The sequence below is a fragment of the Pristiophorus japonicus genome, chromosome 8 (genome assembly GCF_044704955.1).
Source record: "Pristiophorus japonicus isolate sPriJap1 chromosome 8, sPriJap1.hap1, whole genome shotgun sequence".
Classification (NCBI taxonomy): domain Eukaryota; kingdom Metazoa; phylum Chordata; class Chondrichthyes; family Pristiophoridae; genus Pristiophorus; species Pristiophorus japonicus.
Window position 1 is genome coordinate 22,691,987 of NC_091984.1, and position 16,322 is coordinate 22,708,308.

General features: G+C 42.0%; 1 protein-coding gene across 1 annotated transcript in view; it reads left to right on the top strand.

Annotated features, from left to right (window-relative positions):
* Window positions 1–282: 282 nt before the first annotated feature.
* LOC139268025 (volume-regulated anion channel subunit LRRC8B-like) overlaps window positions 283–16,322 on the top strand; it is a 40,635-nt gene continuing 24,595 nt past the window's right edge. The window contains exon 1 of the mRNA XM_070886001.1: window positions 283–2,403. Coding sequence (XP_070742102.1) covers window positions 283–2,403 — 2,121 coding nt within the window. The remainder of the gene's footprint in view (window positions 2,404–16,322) is intronic.

Sequence of the window (16,322 nt, forward strand, 5' to 3'; positions counted from 1 at the left end):
GTTACCTCCTTTTGCCAGGAGGCTTATCCAGAGGCTACTGAACGATGCTAATGGGAAGCCCTTTTTAAACACGTGTGCAGAAACCCAGCTCAGAAATGATAAAACTCAAACAGAGAGAGTAAATTAAATCTGAATGTCAATCAATCAATGGGATCTGAACTCTCACACTCATAATCAGATGCCAACCCTTGGCCATTGGCATTGCTGTGAATTCATCATTTGAACTCATTTTATTTGAAAACACTTTTGTTTCTTTCTGCTTTCGCTCCACAGGTCACAGGGATGTTTACAGTGACTGAATTCAAATGGTTGACAGATCCTCAGACTGCCTACCGCATACTGAAGCCATGGTGGGATGTTTTTAGCCACTACATCAGCATGGTGATGCTGTTGATTGCTCTGCTAGGAGGAACGCTTCAGATTGCTCATAATAAAATGCTATGTCTTCCATGCAAGTTGGTTGTCGACAATTATTGCATGTCCCCTTGGGACAGTAATTCTAGTGCATCGGCAAATACAAATACAAATGCGACTATTCTTACTCCAAATGGGATAAAGAACCATCTCGACAGGCAGCAGTATTCTTTCATTGATGCTGTGTGTTATGAGAAGCAGCTTCACTGGTTTTCCAAGTTCTTCCCCTATCTCGTGCTCTGGCAGACACTGCTCTTTTTAATTTGCAGCAACTTTTGGTTCAAGTATCCCAGCACCAGTTCGAGGCTTGAGCATTTCATCACCATTCTTCATAAGTGCTTCGACTCCCCGTGGACCACTCGGGCTTTGTCCGAAGCAGTTGAGATAAGTGGCGAAAAGCAGCCTTACCGCAAAAACAAAGCCATGTCCAAAACATCTTATTCTTCTCTAAACTTTGAGTCGTCCAACAAGCCTGCACAGAGCAGAATGGAGATTAATGTCGCCGACACCGCCGAGAAAACTATCCTGGACCAAAAAGAGGGAGAGCAAGCAAAAGCTATTTTTGAAAAGGTGAAGAAGTTCAAAGTACATGTTGAAGAAAAAGATATTATCTATAAATTGTATATGAGACAGATTATTATCAAAGTCATTTTATTCATTGTTATCATTACTTATATCCCCTATTATATTATTGAGATGAAATTTGATATCGATTGCGTGGTTGACATACAGATGTTTACAGGATATCAGCAGTATCACTGTGTCCATTCCTTGGCAACTATATTCAAAGTCTTAGCATCTTTTTATTTAGTACTGGTTGCGGTACACGGGTTTCTTAGTGTCTATAGTCTGTATTGGATGTTCAGATGCTCACTGAAGCAATATTCTTTTGAAACTGTTCGAGAGGAAAGTAGCTACAGAGATATTCCAGACATTATAAATGACTTTGCATTCATTCTTCACTTATCGGACCAGTATGATCCCCTTTATTCGAAGCGATTTTCAGTCTTCCTCTCAGAGGTAAGTGAAAACAAGCTGAAACAGATTAACCTTAACCTGGAGTGGACAGCAGAGAGATTAAGGTATAAACTGCAAAAAAACTCTCAGGACAAGGTAGAGTTGTCTATGTTCATGTTAAGTGGACTCCCAGATGCTGTTTTTGAACTTAAAGAACTTGAAGTGCTAAAACTGGACCTCATAACGGAAGCCAAATTCCTAGCAGCAATGTCTCAGCTTACCAACCTTAAAGAGTTGCACATTTACCACACATCAACCACAGTGGATCCGCAGGCACTCGGTTGTTTATCTGAAAATCTGCAAACATTGCACATCAAGTTCACTGATATGGATAAAGCTCCGCATTGGATATTTAATCTAAAGAATCTGACAGAACTTCATTTCACTGGTAACTTAAAAATAGAAAAGAACCACTTTACATCTATAAATGGACTTGAGAACCTAAAGAATTTGAAAGTCCTATACTTGAAAAATAGTCTTTCTCACATTCCAGCAGTGGTGACTGGCTCAGGACTCCCCTTAAACAAACTGTCCATTGATAATGAAGGTACCAAACTAACTGTGTTCAATACACTGAAGAATATGATACACCTCACTCACCTTGAACTCCTTAACTGTGACCTGGAACGTATTCCGCATTCTATTTTTAGCTTGTACAATCTACGAGAAATTGATCTGAAAGGAAACAGGCTGAAGACAATAGAAGAAATTATTAGTTTCCAACATCTGAAATGGCTTTATAGCCTGAAGCTTTGGCACAATGCTATTGCATACATACCAGTCCAAATTGGAACATTAGCAAATCTGGAGACCCTGTACCTCAATAATAACAGAATTGAAACCATTCCAACACAACTTTTCTTATGTCACAAATTACGATTCTTGGACTTCAGCCATAATCACTTGACTACTATAGGTGAAGAGATCAGTGATCTGAAACACTTGCAGCACCTTAATGTATCCAGCAATAATGTGAGTGAATCAGTCTATAGTTATTGTGAAAGGAACTGTATAAGTAATTACATAAGTTTGTTTATCTGAAGATCTTCAATCTCTGGCCTCTGTATGATGTATAGCTAACTGTAAATTCACCTTCCATTGAATCATTCTTATCCATCATTCCAATTCATGAATCTGACTGATTCAGTGACTTGAGCACAAAATCTAGGCTGGTACTTCAGTGTAGGGAGTGCTGCACTGACGAAGGTGCCATCCTTCAGATCAACATTGCACCAAGGCCCCGTCTTCTTTCTCAGGTGAATGTTAAAAATCCAATGGCACTATTTCAAAGAAGAGCATCGAAGTTCTCCCCAGTGACCTGGCCAATGTTTATCCCTCAATCCCTCAACGAATATCACTAAAATATATTATCTGGTCATTATCACATTGCTGTTTGGGGGATCTTGCTGTGTGCTAATTGGCTGCCACATTTCCCATATTACAACAGTGATTGTACTTCAAAAAGTACTTCATTAACTGAAAAGTGCTTTGGCCATGAAAGGCGGTATATAAATGCAAGTCTTTCTTTCTCTCTTTCTCACCTCTGAAGGTTGTGAAATCAAGCTCTCCTCCAGGGCTTCAGCACTTTCTGGGTTGATGCCTTCAACAAGTAATGCCTTGTCAGAGCGTTGAATTTTCAGACTTCCCACCCGACAGAAACGGGATGGTAGCAGGCACCGAAAATGCTGGAGACTGACCTTTACTCTGCTCCCGCCACTGTGGCCACGATAATGTTCCCCTGCACCCTCCATTAGACCCAATTAAAATGCAAATTGGGGTCCTATACGGTACAGCAATTGAACAGATTGGAGCGTACGGCGCCGCTCAAATCAGTATCAGTTAGTGGCTGGCCAGAGGAGCTCACCCTCATGTCCAAATCCCTTCACAGCCTCACCTCTACCCACCTCTGTGACTTTCCCCAGCTGTACAACCCTCGGAGAACTCTGCATTCCTCCAACACTGTCCTCTTGTGCATCCCACAGTCCCTTTGGCCCACCATTAGCAGCCGTGCCTTCAACCTTCTAGGCGCCCTTCTTTGGAATTGCCTCTCTAAACCTTTCTGCCTCTCCACCTCCCTCTTCTCCTTTAAGAGCCCTCATTAAACCCACCTCTTTGCCCAAGCTTTTAGTCACACCTTCCTAATGCCTCCTTCCTTGGCTTGGTGTTGATTTTTGCCTCGTTGTATGTACTTCAGTGAAGTGACTTGGGATATTTTTCTTTGTGAAAGTCACTTTATAAATACTAGTTGTTGTAAAAGGGGAAAGAAACAAAAAATGCAAATGCTGAATATCTTTAAAATAATACTGGAAATGTAGAGTCAGTGTCAACACTGGGAGTATACTATAGACCCCCAAGCAGTCAGAGGGAGCTAGAAGAACAAGTATGTGGGCAAATTGCTGCGTAGTGCCAAAACTATAGAGCTGTAATAGTGGGGGATTTCAACTACTCTATTAATTGGGAAAAAGGTAGTGTGAATGGTACAGAGGGTGCGGAATTCCTAAAATGCATTCAGGAGAACTGCTTTAGCCAGTATGTAACAAGCCCAACAAGGGAGGGGGTTATTCTGGACTTGGTTTTGGGGAATGAAGAGGGGCAGGTGGAAGGGGTATCAGTGAGAGAGCATTTTGGTGCTAGTGATCATAATTCAGTAAGATTTAGGGTAGTTATGGAAAAGGACAAAGGGGGGTTCAGGAATAAAAGTACTCAATTGGAGTAAAGCTAATTTTGCTGAGCTGAGATGGGATTTGGCCAAAGTGGACTGGAAACGGCTACTTGATGGTAAATCAGTGTCAGAGCAGTGGGAGGCATTCACGGAGGCAATCTTGAGGGTACAGAGTAAGAATGTTCCCTTAAAAAAAGGATAGGGCTAACAAATCTCGAGCACCCTGGATGTCAAGGGTAAGATAAAGAAAAAAAGGGAAGCTTATGACAGATACCAAAAACTCAACACTGCAGAAGCTCTAGTGTATAAGAAGTGCAAGGATGTAATTAAAACATATATCAGGAAAGGAAAGAGAGAGCATGAAAGAATGTTGGCAAGAAAAATCAGGGAAAACCCAAAGATGTTTTATAAATACATTAAGAGCAAGAGGCTAACTAGAGACCATAAAGGGAATCTGTGTGTGGAGGCAGAAGACATGGGTATGATTTTTAATTAATACTTTGCATCTGTTTTCAGAAAAGAGAGTGGCGATGCAGACTTTGCAATGAGGGAGAAGGAGCATGAAATATTAGATGAGATAAACATAGTGAGAGAGGAAATATTAAGGGGTTTAGCAGCTTTGAAAGTGGATAAATCCCCAGGCCCAGATGAAATGTATCCCAGGCTGTTAAGAGAAGCAAAAAAGGAAATGGCAGAGGCTCTGACCATCATTTTCCAATCCTCTCTGGCTTCAGGGGTGGTGCCAGAGGACTGGAGGACTGCTAATTTTGTACCTTTGTTTAAAAAGGGAGAAAGGGATAAACCGAGTAATTACAGGCCAATCAGCCTAACCTCAGTGGTGGGAAAATTATTGGAAACATTTCTGAGGGACAGGATAAATCTTCATTTGAAAAGACATGGATTAATCAAGGACAGTTAGCATGGATTTGTTAAGGGAAGGTCATGTCTGACTAATTTGATTGAATTTTTCGAGGAGGTAACCAGGAGAATCGATGAGGGCAATGCGTATGATGTAGTGTATATGGATTTTAGCAAAGCTTTTGAAAAGGTCCCACATTGCAGACTTGTCACGAAAGTAATAATCCATGAGATCCAGAGCAAAGTGGCAAGTTGGATCCAAAATTGGCTCAGGGGCAGGAAACAAAGGGTAATGGTTGATGGGTATTTTTGTGACTGGAAGGCTGTTTCCTGTGGGGTTCCTCAGGGCTCAGTGTTGGTTTCCTTGCTTTTTGTGGTATATATCAATGACTTGGACTTGAATGTTGGGGGCATGATTAAGAAGTTTGAAGATGACACTAAAATAGGCTGTGTGGTTGATAATGAAGAAGAAAGCTGTGGACTGGAGGAAGATATCAATATACTGGTCAGGTGGGCAGAATAGTGGCAAATGGAATTCAATCCGGATAAGTGTGAGGTAATGCATTTAGGGAGGTCTAACAAGGCCAGGGAATACACATTAAATAGTATGACACTGAAAAGTGAAGAGGAACAAAGGGACATTGGAGTCCAGGTCCATAGATCCCTGAAGGTAGCAGGCCAGGTAGATAAGGTGGTTAAGAATACATATGGAATACTTGCCTTTATTAGTCGAGGCATGGAATACAAGAGCAAAGAGGTTATACTTGAACTATATAAAACACTGGTTAGGCCGCAGCTGGAGTACTGTGTGCAGTTCTGGTCACCACATTACAGGAAAGATGTGATTGCACTGGAAAGGTGCACAGGAGATTTACAAGAATGTTGCCTGGACTGGAGAATTTTGGCTATGAGGAAAGATTGGAGATGCTGGGTCTGTTTTCTTTGGAACAGCGGAGGCTGAGGGGAGACCTAATTGATGTGTATAAAATTATGAGGGACCTGGACAGAGTGGATAGGAAGTACCTGTTTCCTTTGGCAAAGGGGTCAACAACCAGGGGGCATTGATTTAAAGTAATGGGGGGGAGGTTTAGAGGAGATATGAGGAGAAATTTCTTCACCCAGAGATTGGTGGGGGTTTGGAAGTCACTGCCTGAAAGAATGGTAAGGGCAGAACCCCTCACCACATTTTAAAGATACTTGGATATGCACTTAAAGTGCCGTAACCAACAGGGTTACAGACCAAGAGCTAGAAAGTGGGATTATGCTGGATAGCTCTTGGTCAGCTGGCACGGACACGATGGGCCGAAATGGCCTCCTTCTGTGCTGTAAATTTCTATGATTCTATGATTCACTGGGCCCGAACTGGGTGGCCTTACCGGGTCCGCAGCCGCCGTCTGCCGCTGAGATTTTTTGGGCCAGTTTCCAGTGGGCCTCCCGCCGGTGGGAGGGGAGGACCGCTGGGAACCGCCCGCTGACGGCCACTAGTGCACAAGGGGCGTAAGTGACCTCCCACCCACCGAACTGGCAGATTCCTCTGGGACGGAGTCGGCGACAGCGGGGGGAAGGACCCCCGCGTGGAGGCAGGTCTAACCTCAGCGGTAAGTATGAAGACTGCAAAAAAAGGTGAGTGAACTTCTTTTTTTCCCAGCTATTTATGTGTATGGGGTTCCCTGAAGGTCTTCCAGTGGATTTTTTGTGTAAGTTTTAATTTTTATCTGCTCCCCTCTCCCTGGGCCTGACTCAATCCTCGGCGGCACTTAGGCGAGGATTGCATTTGCTGCCGAGATTGGGAGCTCCCGCCTGCTGCTACCCAGATTCACGGCATAAGTCCCTTTTTTGCTGCCGGGCGTTCTTTCAAGAACTTTTATGCCCAAAGTACCGTCAGGTATCTCGGCAGTCCTTTGGGCGGCACTTGGGCAGAACTTAGCTTCCACCAAGTTCGGGCCCTATGATTCTTTAAATAAAGAGGGGACAATTTGATGTTTTGAAGAAGAACTTGCATTTATATAGCACCTTTTATGTATACAGGTTGTTACAAAGTGCTCCACAGCCAATGAATTATTCCTGAAGTCTGGTCACTGTTGTTATGTGGGCAAACACAGCAGCTTATTTGTGCAGCAAGGTCCCACAAACAGCAAATGAGATAAATAACCAGTTAATCTGGTTTGGTGTTGTTGGTTGAAGGATGAGTATTCAGCAGGCTGTCCTTCAGCCATTTTAGCCCTAATGTGCAGAACTCCTACCATAAACCATACTGTTTACATCCCCATCTTTAGAAGTCTCTCTCTCTCTGTGATCATGCTGATGGAACAAAAGGAGGAAGGTTTGCACAGGAGACCAGAATCAGAGGACATATTAACATAGTAACATAAAGAACAGGCCTTTGGGCCTGTTCCACAGTTCAATGGCTGATCTTTATCTTAACTCAATTTTTCCACCGCTGGTCCACTTCCCTTGATACCCTTACCTAACAAAAATTTATCTACCTTAGCTGTGAAAGCACCAATTGTCTTACCATCCCTACCTGCTCTCTCAAGTGGGGATAAAAGATCCCATGGCACTATTTTGAAGAAGGGCAGGGGATTTATCCCCGGTGTCCTGGTCAATATTTATCCCTCAATCAACTTAACAAAAAAAACAGATTATCTGGTCATTATCACATTGCTGTTTGTGGGAGCTTGCTTGTGCGCAAGTTGGCTGCTGCGTTTCCCACATTACAACAGTGACTACACTTCAAAAGTACTTCATTGTCTGTAAAGCGCTTTGAGACGTCCAGTGGTCATGAAAGTCGCTATATAGATCCAAGCCTTTCTTTTTCTTTCATCCACAGCCTTTTGAGGGAGAGAATTAAAAATTTCCACCACCCTTTGTATGAAAAAGTGTTTCCTGATTTAGCTCATGAATAGCCTGGCTCTAATCTTAAGATCATACCCACGTGTTCTTGATTTCCCAACCAACGGAAATTGTTTCTCCATATCTACACTATCAAATCCTTTTAACATTTTAAGCACTTTGATCAGATTCCGCCTCGATCTCCTTATTCAAGGGAATACGAAACAAATTTATTCATCCTGTCCTCATAATTTAACTCACTAATGGTATCATTCTGGCGAACCTGCGCTCCAACCCCTGTATGGCCAATATATCCTTCCTGAGGTGCAGTGCCCAAAACTAAACACAGTACTCCAGATCGGGTGTGACCAACGCTCTCTACAACTGAAGCATAACTTTGTATTCCAGCTCCCTTGAGATAAAGGCCGAGATTCCATTAGCCTTTTTGCTTGCTTTCTGTACCTGTCAATTAGCTTTTAGTGCTGAAGCCCTGGAGTGGAGCTTGACTCCCCAAATCTCTTTGTGTCTCTACCATCCCTAGTTTAACACCATTTAGACAATACTCAGATTTTTTGTTCTTGGGTCCAAAGTGGGTGACCCACACTTGCCCTCATTGAACTCCATTTGCCACAGTTTTACCCATTCACTTAATCTGTTCTTGTCCCTTTGCTCCCATCTGCAATACTTACTGTCCTTCCTAACTTAGGTCACCTGCAAACTTAGATATACAACTCTCCATTCCTTTATCCAAGTCATTAATAAATATAGTGAAAATTTGAGGCCCCAGAACAGATCCCTGGGGGCTGCCACTTGTCACATCCTGACAATCTGAGTACATACCTTTTATCCCCACTCTCTGTTTTCTATCTCCCAATCAAGTTTCAACCCATGTCAAAAGGTGGCCTTCAATCCCGCGCTTCTCATTTTTGCCAATATTCTCTTGTGTAGAACTTTATTGAATGCCTTCTGAAAGCCTATGTTGGTAACATCCATAAACATTCTCTTATTTACCTTACTAGTGACCTGCTCAAAAAAATCAACCATATTAGTCAAGCATGACTTACCCGTAACAAAGCCATTTTGGCTTTCTCTCATCAGCTCATTATTCAAGTGCTCAGTCACTCTATCCCCACAACTGAGATGAAGCTGCCAGGCCTGCAGTTACCTGGTTTCTCTCTCACACACTTCTTAAAAAATATAATGACATTAGCACATTTCCAATTTAATGGCACAGTTCCTGAATCAAGTGGGCTTTGAAAGATTATGCTAACATTTCTGTAATTTCCTCATCCACTGTTTTTACTACCCTGGGGTGGAAACCATTCGATCCTGAAGATTTAAGTCCCCTTATTTTCTCCATTACCATTTTGTTACTTATATTGAATCCAGTCAGTTACTCCCCTTGATTTATTTTTAGTTTTTTTCCTTTATCCTCTTCCTCTGCTGTTGAAATGTTTAATAAACCTACCGTTAACTTGTTGTCTATTATAGTATCGCATTCGTCTGTCTTTAATGTGCCCACATCTTCCTTAACCACTCTATTACTATTAATATAATTATGAAAACTTTTACACCTTACTACTTGCAAGCTTTTTTTCGTATTCCCTTTGTGCAGCACTGGTTTTGTGTCCATTTGTTGCTTTCTATATTTCTCCCAGTCTGCTCGATTACCACTTTTCTTGGCATTTGTGTAAGCCATGACCATTAGTTTTATACTGTCTTATCTCATACATTGACCGTGGCTATTTGACTGTATAAGTGGAACTTTTGCTTTTATGGGGTATGTCTTGCATATTGCATTGTAGTAAGTACTTCTTTGAATAACTCCCACTGTTTTTCTGTAGGTTTACCTGTTAGCAGCTCAGCCCAGTTTCACATTTTCAGTTTATATCTCAATCCTTCAAAATCAGCTTTATTTAAATTTAAAACCTTGGATATGTGTGTGATCTTTCTCCTTCTCGAACTTAATGTCAAACTCTATTGTGCTATGGTCGCTGTTTGCAAGATGCTTCCTTGCTGTCAGATTATGAATTAATTTTGGTCATCTTATTAATTCATTTTGGACGAAAGAGCTTGAGCTGGGATATGGGTCTAGAGAAGGTTGCAGAGGCAGGATGGGGTGAGGTCAGAAAGGAGCTTGTAAATGAAGACGAGGACTTTGAGTTCAGAGCACTGGGGGACAGGGAGCCAAGGGTGATTGGCGAACATGGTGGGGTGGGGGGGAGGGGGGTGGGGGGCGAGGGGAGAGGGGAGGGGGAGAGGGCTGCTGGCTGCTGGGCAGAATGCAGGTGGCAGAGTTTTGGAACAATTGGAGTTTGTATACATGAGACTTGGAAGACCAGCAAGGTAGAAGTCAGTTTGGAGGTATCACAAGTGTGGAAACTTAGTTATGATATCGTAATTCCTAATATTTCAGTGAGGGTGTCATCGCACACCAACACATCAGGTATCCTCGTCTTTGCTGTCCCCACCATCAACAAAAGGAAGAAAAAGAAAGATGTGCATTTATATAGTGCCGTTCATGACCACCAGACATCTCAAAGCATTTTACAGCCAATGAAGTACTTTTGGAGTGCAGTCACTGTGCTAATGTGGGAAACGCAGCAACCAACTTGCACACAGCAAACTCCCATGTGATAATAACCAGATACTCTGTTTTTGTTATGTTGATTGAGGGATAAATATTGGCCAGGACACCAGGGATAACTCCGCTGCTCTTCTTCGAAATAGTACCATGAGATCTTTTACGTCCACCTGAGAGGGCAGATGGGGCCTCTGTTTAACATCTCATCTGAAAGACAGCACCTCTGACAGTGCAGCACTCCCTCAGCATTGCATTGGAGTGTCAGCCTAGATTTATGTTGAACCCACAACCTTTAGACTCAGAGGCGAGTGTGCTACCCACAGAGCCACAGCTAACACTGAAGCAAAGGGAGATACAACTACTCTACTGAGTCCAAAATATAGTAGGAAATAATAGCCTTGAGACAATAATCTCCAGGTAGTAAACTCACCTCAGTTCTCACAATTAGCAACATGAGCTGAACTCCTTGATAGTGATCCATCCTCCCTCCCAGCTATCCACTATATATTCTCTATATAATCTACCCCACAATTAAATATTACTGTGCAGGATATAGCTGTAGGATACAAAAACAAACATGTGCAGTAAATCAGAATGGAAATATGAGCTAATACGAGCTTTAGGTGGTCAACTTTTAATTTCTATCATCCTCATTTTTATTGGGAAAGGCGAAAGTGTGTCCACTGTAGATATGTAGTTTATACTGTGATGATTTATTAGAAGGCTATTAGATGAGGTTTAGATTTTTTCGTACTTATACGCACAAGAGAGCATTTATTCTACATATCTCCATCCTCTGCTGGTCTATGTCCTGTCATGCACTACATGCCTCAGACTTTAAAGTGGTACTGGAGGTACAGCATCCTGGCTGCATGAACTATACTTCACCCAAATAGGTTCTAATTAAGAGATTCAGTCAATGCTCAGACAGACATTAAGCAGTATATAATTGAAGGCCTTTTTCTATTGATCTTAAAATGCATTTTACTGGTCCCTAAGGGCTGAAAATAGCTTTCAGAATTTTACCACAGACAGTTGTATCCATTTCAGGTAGTATACATCCATTACATTAAATGGTAAGTAAGTTGGGACTTTAGAATTTATTGACTGCACGTATGTTTCACGTTTTATTTGTTCTGCTCCCATCTTTACATAGCATAAAATAACGGCTCAAACGTTTTTGCTGTAGACAATGTGCAGATTCTGGACCAAGGCAAGGGATACTGGTGTGGCAGTGACTGAGATTCCACAGGTCATCCAGTTTCATTGGTCTAGAATGCTGATTGGCAAAATAAATATTCTTTTTGATATGAGACAGAGAGATAAGGGAATAAGGGGTTATGGGGAGTGGGCAGGAAAGTGGACCTGGGTCCATGATCGGATCAGCCATGATCGTATTAAATGGCGGAGCAAGCTTGAGGAGCCATAATGCCTACTCCTGTTCCTATTTCTTATGTTCTTATGTAACACAGGAAAAGTCCATGCTAATTAAAGGGATGAGGTAAGGGTGCATTAGTGAAAGCATATCTGGATCATTTCATGGTGGATATAGTGTGGATGTGGTGTTTTTGGATTTTCAGAAAGCATTCAATAAAGTGCTACACACGAGGTTATTGCATGAAATTAAGACTCATGGGATTGGGGGTAATATACTAGCATGGATTGAGGATTGGTTAATGGACAAAAAACAGAGAGTAGGAACAAATAGATTGTTGGCAGGCTGTAACTAGTGGGATACCACAAGGATCATTGATTAGGCCTCATCTATTTATAATCTATATCAATGACTTGGATGAGGGGACGGAGTGTAATCTATCCACGTTTGCTGACGGTACAAAGCTAGGTGGGAAAATAAGTTGTGAGGAGGACGCAAAGAGGCTGCAAAGGGATATGGACAGGGTAAGTGATTGGGGGATAAGGTGGCAGATGGAATATGATGTGGAAAAATGTAAAGTTATCCACTTTGGTAGCAAAATAGAAAAGCAGAGTACTTTTTAAATGGTGAGAGATTGGGAAGTGTTGATGTTCAGAGGGACCTGGGTGCCCTTGGACACGAATCACTGAAAGTTAACATGTGGGTACAGCAAGCAATTAGGAAACCGCCCAGTTACCACATCGCTAATAATAGATTCTATCATTTTCCCTACTACTGATGTCAGGCTAACTAATCTATAGTTCCCTGTTTTCTTTCTCCCTCCTATCTTGAATAGCGGGGTTACATTTGCTACCTTCCAAACCGCAGGGGCCCTTCTAGAATCTAGAGAATTCTGGAATATCAAAACCAATGCATCCACTATCTCTGTAGCCACCTCTTTTAAAACCCTAGGAAATAAGCTATCAGGCCCAGGGGATTTGTCGTTTTTTTGTCCCATTAATTTCTCCAGTAGTATTTCTTTACTAATATTAATTTCTTTAAGTTCCCCATTCTCACTAGACCCTTGGTTCACCACTATTTCCAGAATTTTTTTGTGTCTTCTTCCATGAGTATTTGTTTACTGTCTCTGCCATTTCTTTATTTCCCATTATAATTTCTCCTGTCTCTGCCTGTATGGGACCCATGTTTACTTTTGCTAATCTCTTCCTTTTTACATACCTATAGAAGCTTTTACAATCTGTTTATATGTCTCTCGCTAGTTTACTCTCACACTCTCATGGTGCTCCTTTGCGGAATTCTAAAATCCTCCAAATTCTCCAGCTTGCTACTCTTTTTGGCAACATTAATAACCTCTTTCTTCAATCTAACACTAACTTCCCTCATTAGCTACAGTTGGACCAAGTTTCCCGTGGGTTTTTTTAATCAGTTAAGGGATTGTATATTCGTTGCAAATTATGAATTGTTTCTTTAAATGTTTGCCATTGCTTATGTACTGTCACATCTTTTCATCTAGTTTTGCAATCTACCTTAGCCAACATGCCCCTCATACCTATGTAGTTTGCTTTGTTCAGATTTAAGACCCTCGTTTCAAATTCAATGTAAAATTCTATTATATTATGATCACTCTTCCCCAGAGGCTCCTTTACTACAAGGTTATTAATTAACCCTTTCTCATTGCACAATACTAGATCTAAAATAGCCTGTTCCCTAGTTGGTTCCTTGACATACTGCTCTGGAAAACTATTTTCAATGCATTCCATGAACCTGTCCTCCGCACTAATATTGCAAATTTGGTTTGCCCAGTCTATGCGAAAATTAAAGGCCCCCATGAGTACTGTATTACCTTTGTAACACGCACCTCTAATTTCCTGATTTATACCGTGCCCAACACTACAACTACTGTTAACTACTCCTACCAGTGTTTTCTACCACTTGTTGTTTTAGTTCCACTCAAAGCAATTCGACATCCTATTTTTCCGAGCTAAAATCCTTTCTCTGCACTGTGTTTATCCCAGCCTTTATTATCAGGCCTACCGTCCCTCCTTCTCAATTTTGCCGATCTCTTCTAAAAGTCAAGTATTCTGGAATATCTAGTTCCCAATTCAACCTGCAAACATGTCTCCGTAATGGTTATTAGATCAAACCCGTTTATTTCTATCAGTGTTAGTAATTCAACTATATTTTGAAAATTCTTCGTGCATTCAGATGTAGTGGCTTTGGCTTTAACTTTTTTCTATTTTTCCCTCATTTTGCCTTGATCACTACTGCCCTATTACATTTGTTAAGCTCTCTGTCCTTTTCTGTCCCACTCTGAATATTTTTACCCAATCGAGACTCTGTTCTACAGCCTTGATATTTCTCTTACTGCTCTCGTATCGGACTGTTCAGCCGTCAAAGAACTCACTTTGGGAGTGGAAGCAAGTCTTCCTCGATTTCGAGGGACTGCCTATGACTGCTTTTGAATTTATCCTTTTCTGAATCCTTCAAAACACCCCCCGCCCCGCCCCACTTCATTAGTATAAAGCCCTATCTACCGCCCTAGTTACTCAATTCGGCAGGACACCGATCCCAGCCCGCTTTAAGTGAAGTCCATCCCAGTGGAACAGCTCCCTCTTTCCCCAGTATGGGTGCCAGTGCCCCATGAAGCAAAACTCCTGTCTCACACACCACTCTTTGAGCCATGCATTTAACCTTCTAATATGTTTGTCCCCTTGGCTCAGGTAAAATAGAATCATAGAATCATAGATGTTTACAGCACAGAAGGAGCTATTCAGCCTATCGTGTCTGTGCCGGCCGGAAAAGAGAAATCCAGCCTAATCCCACTTTCTAGCTCTTGGTCCGTAGCCCTGTAGGTTATGGCACTTCAAGTGATGAGGGTTTTTGCCTCTACCATCCTTTCAGGCAGTGAGTTCAAGACCCCCACCACACCTGGGTGAAAATAGTTTTCCTCAACTCCCCTCGAAACCTTCTACCAATTACTTTAAATCTGTGCCCCAGGTCATTGACCTCTTTGCTAAGGGAAATAGGTCCTTATCCATCCACTCTATCCAAGCCCCTCATAATTTTATACACTTCAATTAAATCTCCCCTCAGCCTCCTCTGTTCCAAAGAAAACAACCCCAGCCTATCCAATCTTTCTTCCTAGCTAAAATTCTCCCATCCAGGCAACATCCTCATAAATCTCCTCTCCATCCTCTCTAGTGCAATCACATCTTTCCTGTAATGTGGTGATCAGAACTGTACGCAATACGCTTGCTATGGTCTAACTAGTGTTTTATATAATTCTAGCGTAACGTCCCTGCTTTTATATTCTATGCTTCGGCTAATAAAGGCAAATGTCCAGTATACCCCCTCCTTAACCACCTTATCTACCTGGCCTGCTAGATTCAGGGATCTGTGGACATGCACTCCAAGGTCCCTCTGTTCCTTTACATTTCTCAGAATCCTACTATTTATTGTATAGTCCATATCTTGTTAGCCCTTCCCCAATGCATTACCTCACACTTCTCTGGATTGAATTCCATTTGCCACTTTTCTGACCACCTGACCAGTCCATTGCTATCTTCCTGCAATCTACAGCTTTCGTCCTCACTATCAACTACACGGCCAATTTTTGTATCAGCTGCATCTAACCCTAACCCTAAATGCAACGTCTTAATCATGATTGAAGTCTAAATCATTAATATACCACAAAAAGCAAGGGACCTGGTACTGAGCCCTGTGGAATCCCACTGGAAACAGCCTTCCAGTCACAAAAACACACATCAACCACTACCCTTTGCATCCTGTCACTGAGCCAATTTTGGACCCAACTTGCGACTTTGCCCTGGATCCCATGGGTTTGTACTTTTCTGAGCAGTCTGCCAATTGGGACCTTGTCAAAAGCATTTGCTAAAATCCATGTAAACTATATCAAGCATGCTTCCCTCATTGACACTCCTTGTTACTCCCTCAAAAAATTCCATCAAGTTAGTCTGACATGACTTCCTTTAACAAATCCATGCTGACTTACTTGATTAATCCATGCCTTTCTAAATGACAATTACTACTGTCCCTCAGAACTTTTAGCAATAATTTTCCCATCATGGAGGTTAGGCTGACTGGCCTGTAATTACTCGGTCTATCCTATTCTCCCTTTTTGAACAGCGGTACAACAGTAGCAGTACTCCAATCCTCCAGCACCACACTTGTAGCCACAGAGGATTGTAAAATGATAGTCTGAGCCCTTGTTATTTCCTCCCGTGCTTCTCTTAACAGCCTGAGATACATTTCATCTGGGTCTTGGAATTTATCTACTTTCAAGGATATTAAACCCCTTAATCTTTCCTCTGTCAGTGGGGGAATTTAACCTGAGAAAACAGGTGTGTTGGGTGCAGAGTTGGGGGGTCTGGGGAGACAAGGTTAAAGTTTTAAAAATCTAAATCCTGATCCCAACCCGCCTCCAACCTGTCCACTTCCGGGTTTAATGGATGCGGGCCAGGTGGCGGAGAGCCAACCCACTGCCAGGAGGCGGTGGCACTTTAAGTATCATAGTGAGGCCCTGATGCCTCTGATTTAACCTGCTGTGTAGGTTTAGCAGT